Source organism: Polypterus senegalus, chromosome 8 (genome assembly GCF_016835505.1).
Source record: "Polypterus senegalus isolate Bchr_013 chromosome 8, ASM1683550v1, whole genome shotgun sequence".
Taxonomy (NCBI): Eukaryota; Metazoa; Chordata; class Cladistia; order Polypteriformes; family Polypteridae; genus Polypterus; species Polypterus senegalus.
Window position 1 is genome coordinate 138,334,413 of NC_053161.1, and position 24,725 is coordinate 138,359,137.

The 24,725-nt window shown below is 39.3% G+C and overlaps 1 protein-coding gene across 1 annotated transcript in view; it reads left to right on the top strand.

Annotated features, from left to right (window-relative positions):
- LOC120534319 (thioredoxin reductase 1, cytoplasmic-like) overlaps nucleotides 1–14,678 on the top strand; it is a 125,613-nt gene extending 110,935 nt beyond the window's left edge. Inside the window, exon 15 of the mRNA XM_039761822.1 lies at nucleotides 13,212–14,678. Within this exon, the coding sequence (XP_039617756.1) occupies nucleotides 13,212–13,274 (63 nt within the window). The 3' untranslated portion in view covers nucleotides 13,275–14,678. The remainder of the gene's footprint in view (nucleotides 1–13,211) is intronic.
- Nucleotides 14,679–24,725: the final 10,047 nt, after the last annotated feature.

Below are 24,725 nucleotides of genomic sequence, written 5' to 3' on the forward strand. Positions count from 1 at the left end.
GCAGGACATTGGGGTGTTTGGCACAAAGTATTAAATCATTGTCCAAGAATTTAGGAGTGCTTTTTCATACCAGCTACGAGTTTTGAAGCTCATGTAAATAAACGGGTACACTCATGGTTTTATCAATTGGTGAACACTGAAAAGATGAGAAATTCTTTATTGTTGAAGATACTGAACGGGTCATAAATGCCTTTATTACATCTTGTCTCAATTGAACTGAAAGGGTAATGCATTCCTTTTTTACATCTTGTATCAATTACTGAAGTGCAGCAAACTGTTCTTCTCTTGCTCTTCTTCAGTTCGTGCTGAATAATGTGACTAGATCACTTACAAATCAAAGCTATGTGACCATACTCCAATTTTGGCATCTCTCCACTGGCTTCCATTTCAATTTAGAATACAGTCATATGAAAATGTTTGGGAACCCCTCTTAATTCTTTGGATTTTTGTTTATCACTGGCTGAGCTTTCAAAGTAGCAACTTCCTTTTAATATATGACATGCCTTATGGAAATAGTAGTGTTTCAACAGTGAAATTTAGTTTATTGTATTAAAAGAAAATATGCAATATGCATCATAACAAAATTAGACAGGTGCAACATTTGGGCACCCGAACAGAGACATTACATCAATACTTAGTTGAGCCTTCTTTTGCAAATATAACAACCTCTGGACACCTCCTGTAGCCTTTGATGAGTGTCTGGATTCTGGATGGAGGTCTTTTTGACTATTCTTCCATACAAAATCTCTCCAGTTCAATCAGCCTGCTTCAAATCATCCCATAGATTTTCGATGATATTCAAGTCTGGGGACTGTGACAGCCATTCCAGAACATTGTACTTCTCCCTCTACATGAATGCCTTTGTAGATTTCGAACTGTGTTTTGGGTCATTGTCTTGTTGGAATATCCAACCCCTGTGTAACTTCAACTTTGTGACTGATGCTTGAACATTATCCTGAAGAATTTGTTGATATTGGGTTGAATTCATCAGACCCCCGACTTTAACAAGGTCCCCAGTCCCTGAACTAGCCACACAGCCCCACAGCATGATGGAACCTCCACCAAATTTGACAGTCGGTAGCAGGTGTTTTTCTTGGAATGCAGTGTTCTTCTTGCAAAGTTTTTTTTATGAGCAAATAACTACATTTTTGTCTCATCAGTCCAAAGCACTTCCTGTTCCAAAATGAATCTGGCTTGTCTAAATGAGCATTTGCATACATCAGGCGACTCTGTTTGTGGCGTGAGTGCAGAAAGGGCTTTTTTCTCATCATCTTGCCATACAGATGTTCTTTGTACAAATTGCACTGAATTGTAGAATGATGTACAGATACACCATCTGCAGCAGAATGTTCGTGCAGGTCTTTGGAGGTGATCTGTGGGTTGTCTGTAACCATTCTCACAATCCTGCTCATATGCCGCTCCTGTATTTTTCTTGGCCTATTAGACCTGCTGGGTTTAACAGCAACTGTGCCTGTGGCCTTCCATTTCCTGATTTCATTCCTTACAGTTGAAACTGACAGTTTAAACCTCTGAGAGAGCTTTTTGTAGCCTTCCCCTAAACCATGAAACTGAACAATCTTTGTTTTCAGATCTTTTGAGAGTTGCTTAGAGGATCCCATGCTTTCACTCTTCAGAGGAGAGTCAAAGGGAAGCACAACTTGCAATTGACCACCTTAAATACATTTTCTCATGATTGGACACACCTGTCTATGAAGTTCAAGGCTTAACAAGCTAATCCAACCAATTTGGTGTTGCAAGTAATCAGTATTGAGCAGTTACATGCATTCAAATCAGAAAAATTGCAATTTGACCCACATTTTTGCACAGCCAGTTTTTCACATTTGATTTAATTTCATACAACTAAATACTGCTTCACTAAAAATCTCTGTTCAGAAAACACCCCAGTACTCAGATGTTCCTAGGTAATGAGAGACATACCACTGTTATCTTTTTTGTTGAAAGTAGTCAATTATTATGCAAGCTGAGAGAGGTTCCCAAACTTTTTCATATGACTGTATATATGAATATAAAACTATATATATATATATATATATATATATATATATATATATATATATATATATATATATATATATATATATAAAATAAACTTTCATCTGTCTGTTTTAAAGTCTAGATTAAAGACAAAAAGGTTTCCTGTGATGGCACTTAGACTTTGGAACAGACTACTGCTGGGTGTTAGATCAGCTAATTCAGTAGCAACTTTTAAATCTTATTTAATGATGTACTTTTATAGTTTAGCCTTTTTAAACGTACTAGGTTATTAATTGTAAATCTCTGTTATGTTTGATTTTTACTTTACTGAAACATTGTTTAAAAAAAATGTTCATTTATTTTATTTGTTTCTGGTATCTATGTTTAGTGTGAAGCAATTTGTGTCATTATTATTATTATTATTATTATTATTATGTTGCTATAAATAAGAAGGAAAAATATCTCATTTGAAATATAAGCTATTAATATGTCACAGAAAAAAGTTAAGGTTTGTTAATCTTAAAACCCACACAAAAACCTACTCCTCCCTGAAAAAGAGAGTCCCATCCATTCATTATCCAACCTGCTATATCCTAACTACAGGGTCACGCGGGTCTGCTGGAGCCAATCCCAGCCAACACAGGGCGCAATGCAGGAAACAAACCCCGGGCAGGTCACTAGCCCACCACAGGAAAAAAAGGGTTAATTAGAAAAAGAAAAAAAATAACGTTTTACTTCCTCATATTGATTAAAACAATAAAAATTTAGCAGAAACGTTGGCAGGGGCCCTGCAGACTTATTTTATGATAATTAATTAATGCTTGCAAAATTGTAAAGTTCTGAACCATTTCATGCAATCAGTCTGGAGCTTGCATATTCCCACTGAAGACTCGTTTTGCTGTCCACGCTATCTGGCTGATTTCCATTGAAACAGTTTTTTTTCCTGGCTGATTATAGTTTCTGGTAGTAAATGCTCCTGGTCATGCTTTATTGGAAAGTAAGGATAGATAGATAGATTGATTGATTGATTGATTGATTGATTGATTGATTGATTGATTGATTGATTGATTGATTGATTGATTGATTGATTGATTGATTGATTGATTGATTGATTGATTGATTGATTGATCTGTCACATCCAAATAAAGACACCACTGCATCACACAATTATACAAATAAAGGATTAGGCAGTGAAACAGCAAAATCACAGTTTTTGAAAGCTAGCAATGTTGCTTTGGTAGTCCAAAGTGCAGATACAGTAACTCCAAGTACATCAAATTACAGAATGAGCACCGCTGATTCCTTAATGTACCAAATTGAAGACAGTTCTGTTGGGAAGCAAGGAGTAGGTTGGCAGCTGCCATGACTAAACAGATGACAAAGAGGATAGGCAGGTCAAGGAGATAAGAATTTGATGTATAAAGGAAATGAATGAGATCTTACAATCCCAAAATCCAGAGTAGGAGGACAAAACCACTACATGTATATAAAATATGCCAAACAAGAGACAGAAAGCATCAGGACAAACACCTTAAATCTTTTCAGATTTGCATTCAGGCATTTCAATGCTGACATCTCTGCATTAGGGTCCTACAAAGTAGTACATTTATCTTAGTAATTTATCATTATTTTCCCAGTGATAAAAGAAAAAGTATTTAGAGAAATTTTTTGCCAACCTTACACTCTCCAGCAAACACCTAGCTGCATGATGGCCGGTTCCAGAGGAGCAAAAAAAAAAAATCTATTCAATTAGAAATATTATTATACAAAAAATATACATGAAGAACAACAACAACAACAACATTTATTTATATAGCACATTTTCATACAAAAAATAGCTCAAAGTTTTAAATCATGAAGAAAAGAAAAATAAAGACAGTAAGAAAATAAAATAAGTCAACATTAATTAACATAGAATAAGAGTAAGGTCCAATGGCCAGGGTGGACAGAAAAAACAAAAAAAAAACTCCAGACGGCTGGAGAAAAAAAAAAATAAAATCTGTAGGGTTCCAGACCATGAGACCGCCCAGTCCCTCTGGGCATTCTACCTAACATAAATGAAACAGTCCTCTTTGTAGTTAGGGTTCTCATGGAAGGACTTGATGATGATGGTCACGTAGACTTCTGGATTTTAGTCCATCAATGTTGAAGCATCAGGATGCTTTGAGTAGGTGGAGGTGGCGCAGGCCACCACAAAGAAACCGGAAAAAGAAACAGAAGAGAGAGTAGGGGTCAGTACGATTTTAGTGCCACCATGAATAGTTATTATGATGAATTGAACATACAGAGTATCAGGATTAAGTTAAAGTGAAGTTATAAAAAGGCCATGTTAAAGTAATGTGTTTTCAGCAGTGTTTTAAAGTGCTCTACTGTATTTGCCTGGCGAATTCCTATTGGCAGGCTATTCCAGATTTTAGGTGCATAACAGCAGAAGGCCGCCTCACCACTTCTTTTAAGTTTAGCTTTTGGAATTCTAAGGAGACACTCATTTGAGGATCTAAGGTTACGATTTGGAATATAAGGTGTCAGACATTCCGATATATAAGATGGAGCGAGATTATTTAAGGCTTTATAAACCATAAGCAGTATTTTAAAGTCAATCCTGAATGACACAGGTAACCAGTGTAGTGACATCAAAACTGGAGAAATGTGTTCGGATTTTCTTTTCCTAGTTAGGATTCTAGCAGCTGCATTCTGCACTCGTTGCAAATGATTTATGTCTTTTTTGGGTAGTCCTGAGAGGAGTGCGTTACAGTAATCTAGTCTACTGAAAACAAAAGCGTGAATTAATTTCTCAGCATCTTTCAATGATATAAGAGGTCTAACTTTTGCTATGTTTCTTAAGTGAAAAAATGCTGTCCTAGTGGTCTGATGAATATGCATTTAAAATTCAGATTACAGTCAACGGTTACCCCTAAGTTTTTTACTTCCGTCTTAACTTTTAATCCTAATGCATCAAGTTTATTTCTGATAACCTCATTGAATCCATTATTGCCAATTACTAAAATTTCAGTTTTCTCTTTATTTAGTTTGAGAAAATTACTATTCATCCATTCAGAAATACCAGTAAGACATTGTGTTAGTGAATCGAAAGAGTCGGAGTCATCAGGTGCTATTGATAAGTACAGCTGTGTGTCATCAGCATAGCTGTGGTAGCTCACGTTGTAACCTGAGATAATCTGACCTAACGGAAGCATGTAGATTGAGAAAGCAGCGGACCCAGGATAGAGCCTTGTGGAACACCATATGGATATCATGTGTCTTTGAGATGTGATTACCACAACTAACAAAGAATTTTCTCCCTGCCAGGTAGGATTCAAACCAATTTAAGACACTGCCAGAGAGGCCCACCCATTGACTAAGGCGATTTCTAAGAATATTGTGATCAATGGTGTCAAATGCAGCACTCAGATCTAAGAGGATGAGAACAGATAAATGGCCTCTGTCTGCATTTACCCGCAAGTCATTTACTACTTTAACAAGTGCAGTTTCTGTGCTGTGATTTGTTCTGAAACCTGACTGAAATTTATCAAGAATAGCATGTTTATTTAGGTGGTCATTTAACTGCATAATGACTGCCTTCTCTAGAATTTTACTTAAGAAGGGCAGGTTAGAGATGGGTCTAAAATTTTCAAAGCAGAGGGGTCAAGATTATTTTCTTGAGCAGGGGTTTAACTACAGCAGTCTTAAGACAGTCTGGAAGACCCCGTATCTAATGACAGTTTACTATGTCCAGAATATTGTCAATTAGCACGCCTGATACTTCTTTGAAAAACCTTGTTGGTATTGGGTCAAGGACACAGGTGGAGGGTTTCAGTTGAGAGATTATACTATGTAATTCAGGTAAATCTATCCTGGTAAAAGCATTTAATTTGTTTATAATGGAGTACCGGGGCTTTGGAGGTTCTGCAGTGTTGGGGAGATATACTATGTTATCTTAATATCATTAATTTTTGATTGAAAAATACAGCAATGTTCTCACAGGTTTCACTGGAAGTATTCTGGGGCATTCCTTTGTGTTACCTGGGTTTAACAGACGGTCAATTGTAGAAAATAGGACTCTGGGATTACTAGCATTGTTATTTATAATCTTAGAGAAATAGCAGCGCTCTCAAGACGGACAGTGTTATTGTATTCTGTTATTTTAACTTTCAATATCTCATAATGGATAGTTAGTTTAGTTTTCCTCCATTTACGCTCAGCTCTACGACATGTTCTTTTAAATCAGACACTCTTTGGGTCTTCCATGGAATAACAATACTAGAAGATTTTTTTAACTGTCTTTTCAGGTGCAACTATGTCAACAGCAGCTCTTACTTTAGAATTAAAGTTTTCCACTTTACTATTTACATTATCCTCGCTATTATAGTTGGCACTATAAACGGACTGATTGCTTAGAATGTTTGTAAGTTTTAAAGCTGCTGATGAGTCAAAGAAGCGTTTTTTAACAAAATGCTTCTCATGAGTGTTTTCTATCTTTATTTCTATATTAAATAGTAGAAGGAAATGGTCTGATAGACCAATATCAATGACCTGCTTTATATCAACTTTAAGTCCTTTAGTAATCACTAAGTCTAATGTATGACCTGCTTTATGTGTAGGCTGATTAACGAGCTGCCTCAAATCAAAAGAGTCCAGGAGGTTCATGAATTCTTTTACTTTTGGTCACACTGATTGTCGATATGAAAGTTAAAGTCGCCACTATTAAGAGTGTGTCATAGTTTGTAATTAAAATTGACATTAAGTCAGAGAATTCCTCAAAGAAAGACGCGTTATATTTAGGAGGTCTATACACGGATAATACTAGAACGTGAGAATCTCCATGAATAACAACGGCGAGATACTCAAAGGACTTAAATTTACCAAAACTAACATCTTTACATTTTAATCGCTCGAGTAAATGTTTGCCAACCCCCCTTTTTCCTGGCGGTCTGCACGAGTAAAACTGTAATCCGGAGGCAGATTCGATTAAAACAGCCGCCTGGAGTTAAGCCATGTTTCATTTAGTGCAATAAAATCAATGTTACTATCACTAATAAGATTGTTTATAAGAAATGTCTTGTTATTTAAAGCTTTAACATTTAATAGTGCCATATTTAATGTTTCTGAGGGCAGAGCTGAATTTATGCTGTTATTGGTATTGGAACAAAAACTAAGTTATTTTTGTTAACGCCGCTTTGTGTGTATTTTTATGTAATCTACAATCTGTTTTTATAGTTTTAATGCATTGTTGATCTAAAGTAGTAATTTCAATTAAATTATTGGTGTTTATGCCGCACTGCCTAGATTTTTACGTGCATTAAGATTGGTTATTAGATTATTAATGCTGTGCACTTTAACGGAAGACTGTGTTAAGCCATTATGTCCTATCAAAGCAGTAGCATTACGGAAGGGGTTTAAAGTAGAAGTAGACAGTCAAGATAGATGAATTACCTTAGCGATGTTTTCGGAGAGGACCCGGGCGCCAAATCTATTCGGATGCAGTCCATCCCGCTTGAAGAAGGCGGCCTTTCCCAAAAAAGATCCCAGTTGTCAATAAACCCGATGTCTTGAGTCTCGCAGAAGCCTCTCAGCCAGTTGTTTAAACCCAGCAGACGACTGTAGTATTCATTCGATCGTCTGACGAGAGGTAGTGGACCCGAGATGAAAATTTTTGCCGATGGGGTCCTCTCCTTCGTGTCTTTAACTAGTGCTGCGAAGTCAGCCTTGAGAATCTCCGACTCTAGGTGCCTTATGTCGTTTACGCCGGCGTGTAAAATAAAGGATCCAACTGCCCTCTTGTGCTTCTCGTAGATGGTCGGCGCCTGTCTCATCACATCTTGGAATCGAGCACCGGAAAAACAAGAAACAAAAGATTTACGATTAGGGCATGTGATATTGAGGTTTCGTACAATCGAATCACCTACCACGATTACATCACCCGGGGTCGAAGGCAAACTGGGGACGCGAAGAGGGTCGAACCGGTTCTGGATTGGAGCCTGGACTGCACCCGGGTCAGCTGTCCGTCACCCTGCGGTGCTGTGCTTAAAGAGCAGTGGGAGAAGGGGACTGAGACCCAGCTGTGTGTGCATGTGACAGGCTGCGCATCACGTGGGAAGACCATGGGGTGAGTCATGAGTCCTGGTCCTAGTACCGGCTAACTGCCAAAGTTGTAGCAGCTCTTCTTTACTGTCACGCGCACAATGCACAGGTGGTGAAGAGGCCTCACACTGCCTGCCCTAGTACTGTATATGCAACAGCACACAGATTGTGCCTCGCATAGTGCAGACAGTGCAGGTGCTGCTGAGGCTCCCAACATAAACATTTCTTTGTGCTCTGCTCTGGTCCAGACAAATTTTTCTAAACAAAATAAAATACAGTAGAATAGAAATCGCTACTGAAGGCTGTAGTAATGCGTCCTGACCACTAGAGTGTGGCCTCGACCTTTCCTGGAGAGCCTATGCCCAGAAACAGCCTTGTTAGCCGATCCCAGATGACCCTCCTCAATCGTACTCGATTCACTAATACAGTTTTAATTTAATTGACAGTCATAAATCCTCAACGTCTCCAGCTTGCTGCAATCCCCTTCTTGAGCTTCACTCTGTTGCAAGAGTGTGACGATTGTCGAGCAAATGACATTGAAGTCAAATTGGTTATTCAACTGAGCTGTTGAAATGCATTTTCTGATCCAAGGTCAGAAGAAATGCAAGTCTTTTTCTGCTTTTTACATCGAGAATTACTTTGGTGTAATGGATTTTGCAAATTAAATGTACTTTCCAGTAATGTTTTTTTTTTAAAACATTAGTTGTATAGGGAATTGGCCAGGAACAAATATAAAATAAATTCATTAAAACAAGAATTTCATTAAAACCAAGTCCATTCTAACAGAAATTAGAATATATATTTAGAATATACATTTAGAATATATATATATATATATATATATATATATATATATATATATATATATATATATATATATAATATATATAGACATAGACACTAGAGACCCCAGCAAACATGTGACACCAACTTGGACCCCCCCCCTCCCCAAAAGGTACAGCATGTTTCATGTTCAGAGCAGGCATCAATGTAGCGCACAGGCCTACAAACATGCTGTGCACAGTCCTTTTTAATGCTAAAAACAAGAAATCAGCAGCAGAGGCATGGAGCGCAGTTAACAGCATACCATGTAATGCGTGACCAGCTGTATAAGTGGGATAAACATCAAAAACACTCACCACACATATACAGGAACATCACAATGTAGTCCAAAGAAAGGACCCATGGTCTCTGATTTCCACACATACAAGTTTGACCAGACACACATTTGAATGGGACTCCATGCAAGTAAAATTCAAGGCTAATACTAAAAGCTCCAGAGGACTGGCTATCCAATGAAAACGCCATTAACAGACATTTGGACATGAACTCTGCATATGCCGGCTTGAAAAGAAGAACATACAAATAATAAATAAGACTTTGTGACCAACACCCTCTGCACTCCACCTCATCATCCATATCAGCCTACCTTCCCCTCCATATTGGTATATAATGCCTTGAGTGTATATTACTTTAGGTCCTGCAGCAATGCCGTCTGCTTCTGCTCAACACTGAGATGAATGCAATAGCAAGCTTTAGCCAGCAGATGGTGTCCCAATATTGCTCCAGTTTGTTATCATCTGCTATGTTGAATTGATTTTGAGTTTATTCCTTCATTTTGTTTTATTATTTGTTCCTTGTTATTGTCTCTCACCATTTATTAAAGAATGTGGATTATTTAATAAATCCATATGTTTATATATTTTTGCTGTTATTTGTCCTTATTTAAGGTTTGAGAATGGCCAACAATGCCTTCTACAGTACATGCCACAGTAGGTTTTAGAATATTATGTGTTATTTTTTCAGCTTAAAACCATTCATTCCTTCCCTATAATGTGCAAATTGTTTGGCTTCTATTGTGACCATTCCACTTTGTCAAACTCCCTGCTGTCCTTCTTTTATATGAGGGAAAAAAAACTGCCCGACACTTAGCACTCTTCCTAATTCATCATACAGGAGAGATTACATAACTGCAACAGCACAAGCACTGATTAAATGTTTTTAGGTTCATTTAGCAGATATGATTATGTTGTTAGATCTCGTCATAAAGCTGGATACTCAAGGAAGCACATGGCTTCATCAAAGGTGAAAGAAGCAGAGCTACTAGGGGTGTCACTGATATTCAGAATTAGCTTCTCAAAACCACTTAATCCAGTGCACTGGCAGCTGGAGCCTATCCTGGAAGAATCAACCTCCAATTCCCCATAGAACACACACACACCTACTAATGTTTAGATGTTTTGGGAAAGGGGAAAGAAAACCTACACAGAAATGGGGGAGTCGACAACTACTGGGCGTGGGACTCAAATTCAGTATTGAGTAAGGCAGTATATGTACTCAAAAACATGATTTGTGTAAAACCTTGGTTAACACAACTGCAAAAGCAAGCTTACAGACAAAATAGAAAAAATGACAAAATACAAAAGAACGCACTATATTTTATGTAGTGCCTGGGTGCTTTACACATTCTTAACTGGAATGCCTCTGTTTTAACACTAGAGGACAGGCAGGACAATTGATTCACTAAGGGTTACACATTGAGTGGGAATTATTAGAAGTATTAGAAGTTGGCTTTGGCTTAAAGTGCAATTTCCTATCCACTTGGCCACTAGCATGGTAAAGCAACACGTGACAAACTACATTTGAAAAGGACATAGCTAAGATTGTGCATTCTGTTCAAACAGTACTGGCACAGAGCTCATAGGAGCCTCAACTGATACCCACATAGTTGTCACTTACACAGTGCAATGAGATTCTTTACATGTCGCCTAACCCACTTGTGACAGTGGCATAATACCCACAAAAATGCCAAAGGTTCGCCTTCCAAGCTCAAGTGGTTGTGTTGTACCACCCTGGGACCTGGTGGGGGTGCTGTCACTATCAGGCTTGTCTACTTTTTCTCTCATAGCACTAAGAAACTGCCCCTTAAGTACAACAAAGTCCCATCCCTTCCAGTCCAGCCAATATAAAAGGGAGACTCCTTGGAAAGTGGTATCTCATTTGGATCTGACAACCCAACTGTCAGGAGTGTCTCCAGACCCATAGTACCAGAGAATGTTGTGTTGTGCCGGTAGTGCCATCATGCACCTGCAAAGTGAATATTTTGCTTTTTTTGGGTTTATCCGATTGGGACTATTTTTGGACCTTCTCTGCATTTTCACTCCCCTGATCCCCCCACCAAAACACAATACCACATATAACATACCTGTTACCTCAATGCTAGACTATTATTTGCAGCTTATGCTTACATAAAGAGAACAGCAACGGTAAATATGAAAAATAAAATAAACAAACTTGTTTGGACAGATGATGAGATGGAATTGTTATTGTAAATATCACACAAGTGTAAGGCGAGCAAACCGGCTGAGAAAATGGAATGAGCAGGATCCAAATCAGGGAAGGGCCATGCAATAAGTGTTTTCAAAAGTCTCAGTTTTTGAGGAGTAAAAATGCCAGGTTAGTGTGAAGAAAAGGTGAAAAACAGACAAATGTCTGCATTTTTAAATGAATTTGTAGAAGTGTAGACCAAGCCTAAGACGAGCGCTACAACTGTATCATTTGTTATAAGTGAGGAGAGAGAAAAGTGACTGTGTACTATGGTGGTGGTGGTGATGGTGATGAAACTCCTGCTTTTATAAAGGCACAGTGTGAAAAGAAGGCAACAGTGTGCCAGAAATATTCTTAGCCTGCCTTTACTACTCACAGTAGTGCTTTGTAGTACTCAATGTAAAGCAGTCAATAAGGATGGTCTCTACTGTGCACCTTGGGAAGTTAGTGAGAACAGAGCACTATCCTCGAAATGTTTTATGATAGGCATGATGTGTTGTCTATCTATCTATCTATCTATCTATCTATCTATCTATCTATCTATCTATCTATCTATCTATCTATCTATATCTATCTATCTATCTATCTATCTATCCTATCTATCTATCTATCTATCTATCTATCTATCTATCTATCTATCTATCTATCTATCTATCTATCTATCAATGAATGTGTTCCATACTTTCCAGCCACATGCATTTATTTTGGGGTGGCAAATATTTTCCTGCAGCCTGCGTCCTTGGGCCTTCCTCAAGGTTCACTACTTGTCCAACCTTCTTTTTGTTTTATGTGCTACTCTGGAATTCTTTACCTTATATTTCATGCTGCACATTAACATCTCTCATAAATCAGTGATCTCTAAGCTTACATTCCAATTAGCCCAAGGGCATCTTACGCATATGACTCCAAAACAGGGTCCTGAGTGATCTGTAGCTCAATTTATCCTGCTCACTGTGTCTTCTACACAGTAGGATTACTCATTTTCCCATCTTGATCCCAATTTTTCATTCTTACTTCATTATCAAATCTTACATTCTACTGACCTTTTGACATCCCACTCCATTGTAGCACAACTTTGGGGATCTTTAATGATTTGACTACTCACCTTTGTTCACTTGGTCACATGGTGATAGAGGTGATACCATCTCTCCAGAATCCTGTGCTCAAATTACAGCCTAAGACTTTACTTCTCCTTCCCAAAGATTTATAATTTAATTGGATGAGAAGTCAAGCAAAATGATACCTTTTATTGGCTAACTAAAAAGATTACAATATGCAAACTTTCGAGACAGCTCAGGCCCCTTCTTCAGGCAAGATGTAATTTAATTGGCAAATTGAACTTGGCCTGCAATATACCAGCATTACTTACAGAGTTGGTCCCGGCCTTGTGTCTAGTACTGTAGGGACAGACTGCAGGTTTCCATGATTGTGAACTGGATAACTGGGTTATGTCCTCTTGCTTGTGGTTGGATGCTTGGCTTTCTATTCCTCAGCCTAACTGCAGTATTGCCTGTTCCCAAATAATTCTAATTTTGCACTGTCATTAGATTTGTACTGTTGAGCACTCTGAAATCTGCTATATGAAATAAATAGCTAAAGGAATAAAGCACATGGCTTGGGTGACTACTGTTTGCTACAGAAGGTGAGAGGTTCAGTTTGAATGTGTGACTTTAACTGCACTATGCTTATGTATTAGTGTGTTTTAGCTAAATGCTTATGCTTAATATGTAAAATACTGCTGTGTCATTTTTATGAAAACATGAACAATCATACTTGAGTACTTTTGACAATTTGTCTTTTTTTTCTAGGTGTTCACCACAATGTTCATAACTAAGCGTTCAGGGGGCAGCATCTCGGCCAGTGGCTGCTGAGGCTAAAACCCTGCTGTTGGTTCTTGTTGTCATTCATGGGTTTGGCCACCACTATAGAATTCATCAAGAATATCAATTGGGGAAGCACATTTGCATTTTCCTACATTTACCTGATAAATGTGGGACTATGGCACATGGTGGCATACGTCACACCCTGACAACAAGGACAACAGCAGGGAGGAATGGCCCTTTTCCCATTTCTGGCATGCACCCCACTGAGTCACAGCTTACCTTGGAAAGGTATGATGATGTCTGTGCCTGGAACCTACATTTGGAGGAGGGCTCTGACTGAAGAACAACTGCTGGCATGGTGGGGAATGCTGGACTAGATTTTCATTGTAGTGCAGTGCTTAGACAAGAATGAATCATTTACTTGACACATGTGATGTTATACATAAGTCAGTGCAGGGAGGCAGGGACTGGAGCCTATCCTGGCAGCACTGGTGCAAGACAAGAAAAAACCCTGGACAGGGGCCAGTCCTTCACAGGGCTGCATGCTACTTTATAAATTTTAACTCACTTTATGTTTTAGGTTTTCTTGTCTTTAGAAATGCCATACTTAACTTTTTTTTCCCCCCAACATAAAAAATATGGCTCATGCAGAGCAAGACATTGGTTATATTGAATTGTATATCTTGCACAAAAAATACATAAAATTTTATATTTATGAAGTACACAGAAAAGTATATTTGACATTTTCTAGACTTGCACAAAAGGGGTGAATTGCACTGTAATTACAAAAATGATACGACTGAATGAAGAAGTTCATCTAGGTAGGTTACTTTCTTTAAGGTGTCCACCGTCACTGTTGCTTTAATTGATTGATATGTTGGTTTTACATTTATGACACAGAGATTAGTGTTGCTGCCATAAATTTGCAGTGACCAGGGAACTGATGCTTGGTCAGGTGTATATTTACCTCTATTTCATATCCTGCCTCTTAGTGTCTTCCTATCGTTACTTTCTTTATGAATCTATGGACATCCTACAAGACACACTAAAACGCACTATTGTACACTTTGCTGTGTTTCTTGTACAGTAGGTTTTTTTTCCGTCTCTGATGCATCTTTAGGATTGCTATCAACAAGATTGTCATCATAATTAACAAAGTGGGGACTGCACTACCAGAGCACATCTTGCAGGTCAGCAATATGTCTATAAGTAACCTGAAATGAGCCCAGTGATTTTTTTTTTTTCACATTGTAACAGCCGACCCCTTACCCAGCCGGCAGCTACACCTCCAAGACCTGTGGCCTGGATAAATTACTGAGGTGTATCTTATAAAATCAAGCTGTACCTCTAACAAATCCAATTTTTCCCACAATCGATGGATTAAATATAGGCACACAAAAGCAGATATGTAAAATTAAGTAATTAATTATATTAAATAAAATAAAAAATATAACTTTCACATGTAATATATATATATATATATATATATATATATATATATATATATATATATATATATATATATAATATCCCTCCACCAAAGTATACAATATTTACACAATAAACCCTTCCCTTGCCCCTGTAACATATAACAAACAACAACGAATAACAATAATGAATGAACTACTGAATGAATAATCGTGAACTTGAGTCCGAGTATAAAACTGTCCTGAATACGGATGACTGTTCAACAGATAGGTGATGTGTTTGAATTTCCTGGAAACAAAAATGGAGAGTAGTTATAGGCCGGGGGTATGTGTCAAAATCGCAATTAGAGCTGTCAATCATAATGATTAATGACTTTTAAGCCCCGCCCCTCTGACGTCACACAGGAAGTGCCGCCCCGCTGGCGCAAGACCGGAAGTCCCGCCCCGTCGCCTCCTGATGACGTCACGTCGAATTCCCCGCCTCCACCGTGACCTCTCTCGCCCGTTGGCGCCGCCCCCCGGCGTCGGATTGGTGTAAGGGCACCCAGTCCCCTCCCGACTCCTCCTCGAACCCTCCCCCGGCCCCTGATTGGTTCCATAAACTGTCAAGGGTCCGTTTGACGGAGGCCTGACCGCTGGTTGAACCCGGATTGCACCTGCCTGCCCAGGAAACTGTCAAGGGCAGTTTGATGGATGTCTGCCCCCTGTTTGAACCCGCTCCCACCCCACACCCACCTGCCTGCCCAGGAAACTGTCAAGGGCAGTTTGATGGATGTCTACCCCCTCCTTGAACTCCCCACCGCCCCTCTCCCGAAAGACAAGCCGGGCGTGTTACAGCCTTTACCTCGACAAGCTCGGGCATGCCCGGGGCCTGTCCTGACCAGCTCAGACATGCCCGGGGGCTGCCTCGGCCCCCGCCCTTTCTCCGGCACAAGCCCAGACAGGCCCTGGGGTCTGTCCTGACCGCTCAGACCAGCCTAAAGTCGCCCCAGCACCGACCGAGGATGATGGACGGCCTCCCACACTGCCCGGTCCCCAGAATTCCCAGTCCCCCATACTTACCGCCAGTTCTAAAGGCCATATAAAAAGCTAAGCATTTTGTTCTATCTACGATTTTAAGACATGAAAATATCTCATCTTGGCTTCAAAAACCTGCATTTTTCCAGCTCACACACACACAGATAACAAACTGTCAGATCAAAGACACGGTCTGAGTCAGGCCGCATTTAACCATAGGCGCCCCACACTTCCCGGTCCCCACACCTCCCAGTCCCCACATTTCCCTGCTGAAAGCCTAAAAAGCTAAGCATTTTGTTCTATCTACGATTTTAAGATGAGCACACCATTAAAACATCTCATCTTGGCTTCAAACTAAGTCAAGCTGCTTTTTTTTTTCCATCTCGCACACAGATAACAAATTGTGAGATCAAAGACACGGTCTGAGTCAGTCAGCGTGATCGCACCCTGTTTCTGGGCCCCCCGGGGCTCCCCACCACTTCCCAGCCACTTCTGAAAGTGCTGTATAAAAAAACAAAGCATTTTCTTCGGTTCTATCTATGATTTTAATATGAACACGCCATTAAAATATCTATCTCATCTTTGCTTTATCACTTACAGGTCCATCCTTTTCCATCTCACAGAAATTCCTCAACCAACATTGAGTCAGGTTCCCAGTGACAGACTCCCAGCAATGGAGCGGTTTCTCAAAAGAAATCAAGCAGCCCCGCTTTTAGCAGACCCCCCTTGCAATCAGGCCTGTGTGCTCTGTCTCTCTCTCTCTCTGAGCGCAGACACGGGCTCGAGACCGCGCAGACCCTCTGCCCATGACGGATGGATCTTTTAAAGTTAAGGGATTTTTAAAGATTAGCTTGTAAAGCTTGAGATAACTGCTAGTTCAGCCCTTTAAAAATCACACCTAGTTAAATAATATGCCGCAGTTCCCTTTTTAATCACGTTTGAGACGTCTAAAAATCTAGCCTGGGCTGATTGGTGGCTGATATCAAAAATGTTCTCTTATATACAGAGCTTAACCTTAGGGACCCTCTCCATTGAGAATATTCAGGAGTGGCTTTAAAGCGCAGGCCGGTGGTGCAGTAACTCTGACCTAATAAAAGTATTCTGAACTACTTGCAGAAGGGACCCGCTTGTGAAATGCCTACTCTTTCGAAACGGCCTCTCTCTGTACGGAGCCTGTTTTAAAAGGTTGAGATAACAAAACATTTTGCTTTATAAACTCTCATTTGGACAGCCGGTTAGAGACAGACTCCAGGAAATTACTGTAACGGTGTTTTCATTCATTCATTTCGCTAAATGTAATTATTTTAATACAGGATAGTAACCCAAAATCCGGGTGATTTTAGACGTGTGAGTAATATAATGAAGTTATTTTTAAAAGTAACCCCACACCGCACAAGAGAGACAGATTCCACGTGTGTTTTAGGATTTGCTGCGGTCAGTGATGAATTTTATTTTTTTTTTGCTCAGCTCATTTCTATCACCTAGGAGCCTTTTGACAAAAGAAACCTCTCTAAATACACTTGTGCATTTAACGGAGGTTTATAAGGAAGCAGGTTTTCTACCTTATCCCAGTTTTGTACATGCATGTAAAAGCACTTACTGTTACACTAGCACAAAATTTTGATATTTTCTGTCTACTCAAAAAAACTGAAATTATTTCTATTAACACAGATGATAATTAGAAATCATTTTACTATTTTTAATTAAAAGTTAAAACAGAAAAGCCCAATTATGATTTTTGTTTTGTCATGGGAGGGCCCTAGGGTGACACTTTTCCCCTTTATACTCTTACTTATGTAGACCTTAAAACATATTCTTACCAAAATAGTTCATCACTTCCCAATTCCTGTAACTTCAGGTAATTAGACAGAGCTCCATGACAGGCAAGAGAAGATTATAGGTCAAATACACAGTGTCATAAAATAAAATAAAGTGTGAACACCGCGCAGACCCTCTGCCCATGACGGATGGATCTTTTAAAGTTAAGGGATTTTTAAAGATTAGCTTGTAAAGCTTGAGATAACTACTAGTTCAGCCCTTTAAAAATCACACCTAGTTAAATAATATACCGTAGTTCCCTTTTAGATCACTTTTGAGACGTCTAAAAAATCTAGCCTGGGCTGTATAATTTGTAATTATAATACTTAATATAATTTGTATAACAATCGATCTAAAACAAACCCTTTTCTCTTCAAACTCACCCCACATTTTAAATACAGGTATCTTCAGTTGACCCTAAGGAAACATCTTGTGGAAGCAAGCGGCCCGCATGGCTCAGGGAGGGGCTGATGGTTCCAGCAGGGGCCGATTCACACTTCCGCTAAATCAGGTTTCTCAGTGACAGACTCTGCAGTAAAAAACAGTTTTAGCAATGAAGCTGATTTCCCAGAGAGAAAGACCAAGCGGCAGACCCTGTCAGCTTTTAGCCGACCCCCCTGCTCTCTCTCTACACACAGAAAGTAAAGTCAGGCTCTGCAAGCACCTCAATCGGGGGAAGGACTCTGTGAGTTCGCTGCAAACAACTGAGGCCGCCGTTTCGATCACCCACCCCCACTGGGTGACCCTCGGAGAGATCACCGGCTGCTAGTCTCAGGAATTTGTTAGGATTATGTCATGTACAAACCTAAACTTTGAATTATCACCTTTAAAGACATGGAGCAGTCTCGTGCTACAAACGCCTTGTGTCTCTTTTAACACTTCTGCCTGTAAAGCTCTCTATTCCTTCTGTGGCCTCAGGTTTAATAGGGGCTTGCACCCAGGCTAATGAACAAGGTCCTGTACATGTCGAGATGCCGCCCATGCCTGCCGTCCCTTACACTATATAACATGTTTGGTATTCATTTTGTATATATAATATAATGAAGATATTTTTAAAAGTAACCCCACACCGCACAAGAGAGACAGATTCCACGTGTGTTTTAGGATTTGCTGCGATCAGTGATTTTTAGTGTTTTGCTGAGCTCATTTCTATCACCTAGGAGCCTTTGGACAAAGGAAGACTCTGTAAATACACTTGTGCGTTTAAACGGAGATTTATAAGAATGCACAGGAGGCCGTAGTGAGGGTGCTGGTTTAACTAGAGGCAGGGGATGTAAGTAGCCCTTTTTGCCCCTCGAAGTTCATCGAACTAAAATCATGTTTTTAAAATCAGCAGCTTTAGCTCATGCTAGTGACCTCGTAAATGGGAGCCAACCGCTCAGCACGCTTGTATAGCTCACAAAATAGCAGAGCTAATTACTCTTTCTTCTTAAACTAATGATCAGATATTCGGGTAATTCTTAATGAAACACTAAAGTGCTAGTGAACAAAAATACATGTTCAGTAGCCAAGTAAAAGGACCGGTTGCTTTAACATGAAAATAAAGCATCTTTAGAAAATAAAGCATCTAAAAGCATCTTTATAAAGTCCGATTTTAAAACGTTATAAGAAAAAGCCTTGTTTCCAAAGAGTTCTTTGGAACCATCAGTGCCTTTCTGATCACATCCACCCCAAACATAGCACAGAACTTAATTTCTGTACTCCTTTTAAATGAGAATAGCCAGTATAAAGTCCCTAAAGGAACGGAGACATCTGATATCTTTTACCCTATATGTTTTCTTGCCGCCCAAGTCATTCAGATTCTGCTTACAACACAAATGTACGATTATTTTTCTCAAATGGCCTGTTCTTTGGCCTGCTAATCATGAAAAAATCATATTTTATTCTCCTGACACTTTATTTGCATATTTTATTATACCTACTTGTATCGACATTTATCTATCTCTATATTTATTTTTCTGTATCAGAAGGTAGTTTAAGTCAATTTGTTTTGGGTTCAATAGATGTATTTTTCATATTTTGATTCTTGTTTTCTTTTTTTCACATCTTGAGTCCCCTTTTTGTTACTTGCCCTAGCGTGGTCAGCCCAGAGTTTGAGAACCACTGTTGTAGGGTTTTATTGGTAAAACACTCTGCGGCATTTCAAGCTAAGTTAGATTCCCTTGTTTATTCAGCCGTCCATCGGTGTTCCATTTTCGTTATAAATTGTATTTAGTCTCTCTTTATTTACTAAGCATTTTATATGATGATTAGAAAACAGTTATCTTGTTCAGGCTTTACTTTAAATCAGCATTTTCATCAACAGGTTATAAACACTTTGGTACTCAGGGTCTTTGTATAATACAGCGTTTTAGAAATTCTGTGAATGCTTGGTAATAGCCTTCCATTTTACAGCAGTTATGAGACCCTGAAAATAAGAACGGTTATAGGAGGTTATAGGGGCCTATACACTGCAGGGCTGAGGATTAGGCTTTGGACACGTTAGGCCAATCAGGATGGAAAATGTTTTTAGTGAATAGTTACATTATATCTATTATAGGCGTTAGCACAAGGATTAAAATTTTACTAAAACTATGAGGATTTATTCTTTCTTTTAGGTAGTCCAGGTGACATAGGACGGGGGTTATGGAAAACTGCTTTTCCCCTCTGTTTGTGAAAAAGCATCCTTGGTTTTAGTAGCATTCAGGGTCAAGGGACGTAAGTTTGAACTGAGATTCCAAGAGTCAACAAGTGTCTGCAATCTTCTTGAATACGAGTCACAGGACCTGGGTTTGCGCAGGGATCATAGTCAGGGGCAGAGTTACGCTAGACATTATTATTCCAAAATGAAACATTGACTCGCCCCTATCACAAAGATAAGACAGTACAAACTAAAATGTACAAATACTAAGTGACAGAGGAGATTAAAAACATCTTAAGACCGGATCAACAAGATCACATCAAGCTCACGCACACTAGCTAAACTGTCATCTATGTAGGCAGTTCCACGGGATGGCAAAGAGTTGGGGAAAACATTATTGAACATCGGCTAGTATGAGGCTGATTAACATGAGCGGTTATTGTTAGAATCTTATCCGGCACTAAAAGTCAGGCTTGTGTTCCTCCTGATTCAGGAAGAACATTAAATATTGGAGTTTAGAATATGAACTAGACTGATAAGGACATGTGTGCCAAAATTAATAAAGTAAATAACCACATGAAAAAGTGGAGTGATTACAATTTGAAAACTGCCGTGATGTATCAAAACATTTGAAATAAATAATAAGCTTTTTGACATGCAGTCCGAATAGTCTGAATGTGTCTTAAAGAGTTCATTTTTAAATAAAACTTAAAAGGCAAATTAAAAATATTAAATCTGAATAAAACACAGAAGTATCATTTAATGATATCAATTAGGGTTAAGTATTATCAAGCACGGGATCTATTTATCAGGTTTATTTAATTTAGTTATAAACAAAATGATTGTTGGCATTTTGCTTTGAAATGAACAATAGTCTGATAGAGCTTTAAGAATTAGAATGTAAGACAAACCTCTACACTCTATAACAAAATGTTGCTGTTCCAATAGGAATATCTCGGATGTCTGTTTTATTTTAACCTTTTGACAAGAAGCCCTGGTCTTGGAAATATACCACCTATGTTGAAAATGAACTGCCGACATGCTAACTAAATAGATATAATCTAAGATATTTTAGAATATGACCCTAGGTGCTAACCCCCATGATTCTGACCAACTAAAGGGTCTTCACTTCATTGTCCAACTTCCTGCGGGTGTTATGGATCTTCTAATGGAGACTGCAAAAGATTCTCTAATCTTTACTCTGTAATGGTCCATATGACGGAGATCTAGCGCCTGGGTCCGAGGGTTAACGGTCATAGGACATGATGTTCAAAATTCAACTCGGGTTTTCAAATGAGATAGGACGAGTGCGGCTTGTGTTCTGTATTCACTATTCACAACGACCATAAACCCGAGACCTTAGGTTTTTTATACCGAAGGACCTTTCACTGACCCGAATAAGAGACATCCATCAAAAGGCTCTTGACAGTTTCCTGAACCAATCAGACCGGTGGGGCGGGAGTCGCTTTTCAAAGAGTATAAAAAACGTTTTCAACGACCCACTATCCTCGACGGTGAAAGAAATTAGGGTTTAAAATCAACTGGTCCTTTATTGGTCATTTTCAAAACAATCTAAAAATTCAGAGAGGTTTTACCAACCACTTCAAAACATTACAACTAAACAGCGTGATTAAAAGCCGACAAAAACATGTGATCTCACGAAACATTCAGTTCAGACACTTCATCTGATTTTCCAGTTCGTATACCCCTAAGGTCCATCAAACCTATCAGGTCCAGAAAATGGCATTTAGAGAAAGCCTCGGCAATTTCACGTATTTTTGAATAAGAGTCGCGTCCGTGTGATAAAAGGCTTGGACGATCGACTCCTGAATAGAATGTTCATTTTTCTGGTCAACAGCATTTTGTAAAAAGCTGGTGAAATGGCAGAAAGATGTGGAAACCGCCAGAGTCTTGATGACCGAGCTCCTGAGCCACGGTTTGTGGAAAACAGATAGTCGCTGCTGCTGAGCCGAGCAGTCTCAAATAGACCCGTAGGCTGTGTCTGGCAGGGTCGGTCTGTACAACATCCCTGCCGGTACTTTTTAGGTACCGATCCGTTATTCTATCCGGCAGAGCCGCCATCCAACACTTGCCCAGCTTCAGTGCCTTTCGAAATGTTTCACCCAGGGTCCGTCCGTTTGTTCAAGGGCCATGCCCGCATAATCCCATCCTTGGGTGATAGGTTCCAATCGGCCGGAGCCTCTGTAGGGTCGTCCACGGCCTCTTCTTGTTGCACGGCCTGAATGGCTCTCCTCAGACCCTGCTAGGAACCCCGGAACATCATGAGCAGGTACAAAAATGTCAGGTACTGCGCGGTTCTCCAGGAAACTATCCGACCAATATAGATCACCAGGGGCAGATACCTGAGGCTCAGGCCCCTAGATCTGGGCAGTTGAAGGCATAAGATGGTCCGCCGAGAAGGCTGGTCTGCAGGCTAGCTGTTAGGCGCAGAGTACTCGGAGTCGGGCACGATAGCCTCAGGTCAAAACAGGCCGTAGGGGCCGTCTGGTCCGTGACCGTCGTGGCTGATCAGGAACATAGCGAGAGATGCTGATTGTTAACCGTTCAAAACACGTTGAAAACGTTTTTTATACTCTTTGAAAAGCGACTCCCGCCCCACCGGCCTGATTGGTTCAGGAAACTGTCAAGAGTCTTTTGATGGATGTCTCTTATTCGGGTCAGTGAAAGGTCCTTCGGTATAAAAAACCTAAGGTCTCGGGGTTATGGTCGTTGTGAATAGTGAATACAGAACAGACGCCGCACTCGTCCTATCTCATTTGAAAACCCGAGTTGAATTTTGAACATCATGTCCTATGACCGGTTAACCCTGCGGACCCAGGCGCTAGATCTCCGTCATATGGACCATTACAGAGTAAAGATTAGAGAATCTTTTGCAGTCTCCATTAGAAGATCCATAGCACCCGCAGGAAGTTGGACAATGAAGTGAAGACCCTTTAGTTGGTCAGAATCATGGGGTTAGCCCTAGGGTCATATTCTAAAATATCTTAGATTATATCTATTTAGTTAGCATGTCGGCTGTTCATTTTCAACATAGGTGGTATATTTCCAAGACCAGGGCTTCTTGTCAAAAGGTTAAAATAAAACAGACATCCGAGATATTCCTATTGGAACAGCAACATTTTGTTATAGAGTGTAGAGGTTTGTCTTACATTCTAATTCTTAAAGCTCTATCAGACTATTGTTCATTTCAAAGCAAAATGCCAACAATCATTTTGTTTATAACTAAATTAAATAAACCTGATAAATAGATCCCGGTGCTTGATAATACTTAACCCTAATTGATATCATTAAATGATACTTCTGTGTTTTATTCAGATTTAATATTTTTAATTTGCCTTTTAAGTTTTATTTAAAAATGAACTCTTTAAGACACATTCAGACTATTCCGGACTGCATGTCAAAAAGCTTATTATTTATTTCAAATGTTTTGATACATCACGGCAGTTTTTCAAATTGTAATCACTCCACTTTTTCATGTGGTTATTTACTTTATTCATTTTGGCACACATGTCCTTATCAGTCTAGTTCATATTCTAAACTCCAATATTTAATGTTCTTCCTGAATCAGGAGGAACACAAGCCTGACTTTTAGTGCCGGATAAGATTCTAACAATAACCGCTCATGTTAATCAGCCTCATACTAGCGATGTTCAATAATGTTTTCCCCAACTCTTTGCCATCCCGTGGAACTGCCTACATAGATGACAGTTTAGCTAGTGTGCGAGAGCTTGATGTGATCCTTGTGATCCGGTCTTAAGATGTTTTTAATCTCCTCTGTCACTTAGTATTTGTACATTTTAGTTTGTACTGTCTTATCTTTGTGATAGGGGCGAGTCAATGTTTCATTTTGGAATAATAATGTCTAGCGGAACTCTGCCCCTGACTATGATCCCTCGCAAACCCAGGTCCTGTGACTCGTATTCAAGAAGATTGCAGACACTTGTTGACTCTTGGAATCTCAGTTCAAACTTACGTCCCTTGACCCTGAATGCTACTAAAACCAAGGATGCTTTTTCACAAACAGAGGGAAAAGCAGTTTTCCATAACCCCCGTCCTATGTCACCTGGACTACCTAAAAGAAAGAATAAATCCTCATAGTTTTAGTAAAATTTTAATCCTTGTGATAACGCCTATAATAGATATAATGTAACTATTCACTAAAAACATTTTCCATCCTGATTGGCCTAACGTGTCCAAAGCCTAATCCTCAGCCCTGCAGTGTATAGGCCCCTATAACCTCCTATAACCGTTCTTATTTTCAGGGTCTCATAACTGCTGTAAAATGGAAGGCTATTACCAAGCATTCACAGAATTTCTAAAACGCTGTATTATACAAAGACCCCTGAGTACCAAAGTGTTTATAACCTGTTGATGAAAATGCTGATTTAAAGTAAAGCCTGAACAAGATAACTGTTTTCTAATCATCATATAAAATGCTTAGTAAATAAAGAGAGACTAAATACAATTTATAACAAAATGGAACACCGATGGACGGCTGAATAAACAAGGGAATCTAACTTAGCTTGAAATGCAGAGTGTTTTACCAATAAAACCCTACAACAGTGGTTCTCAAACTCTGGGCTGACCACGCTAGGG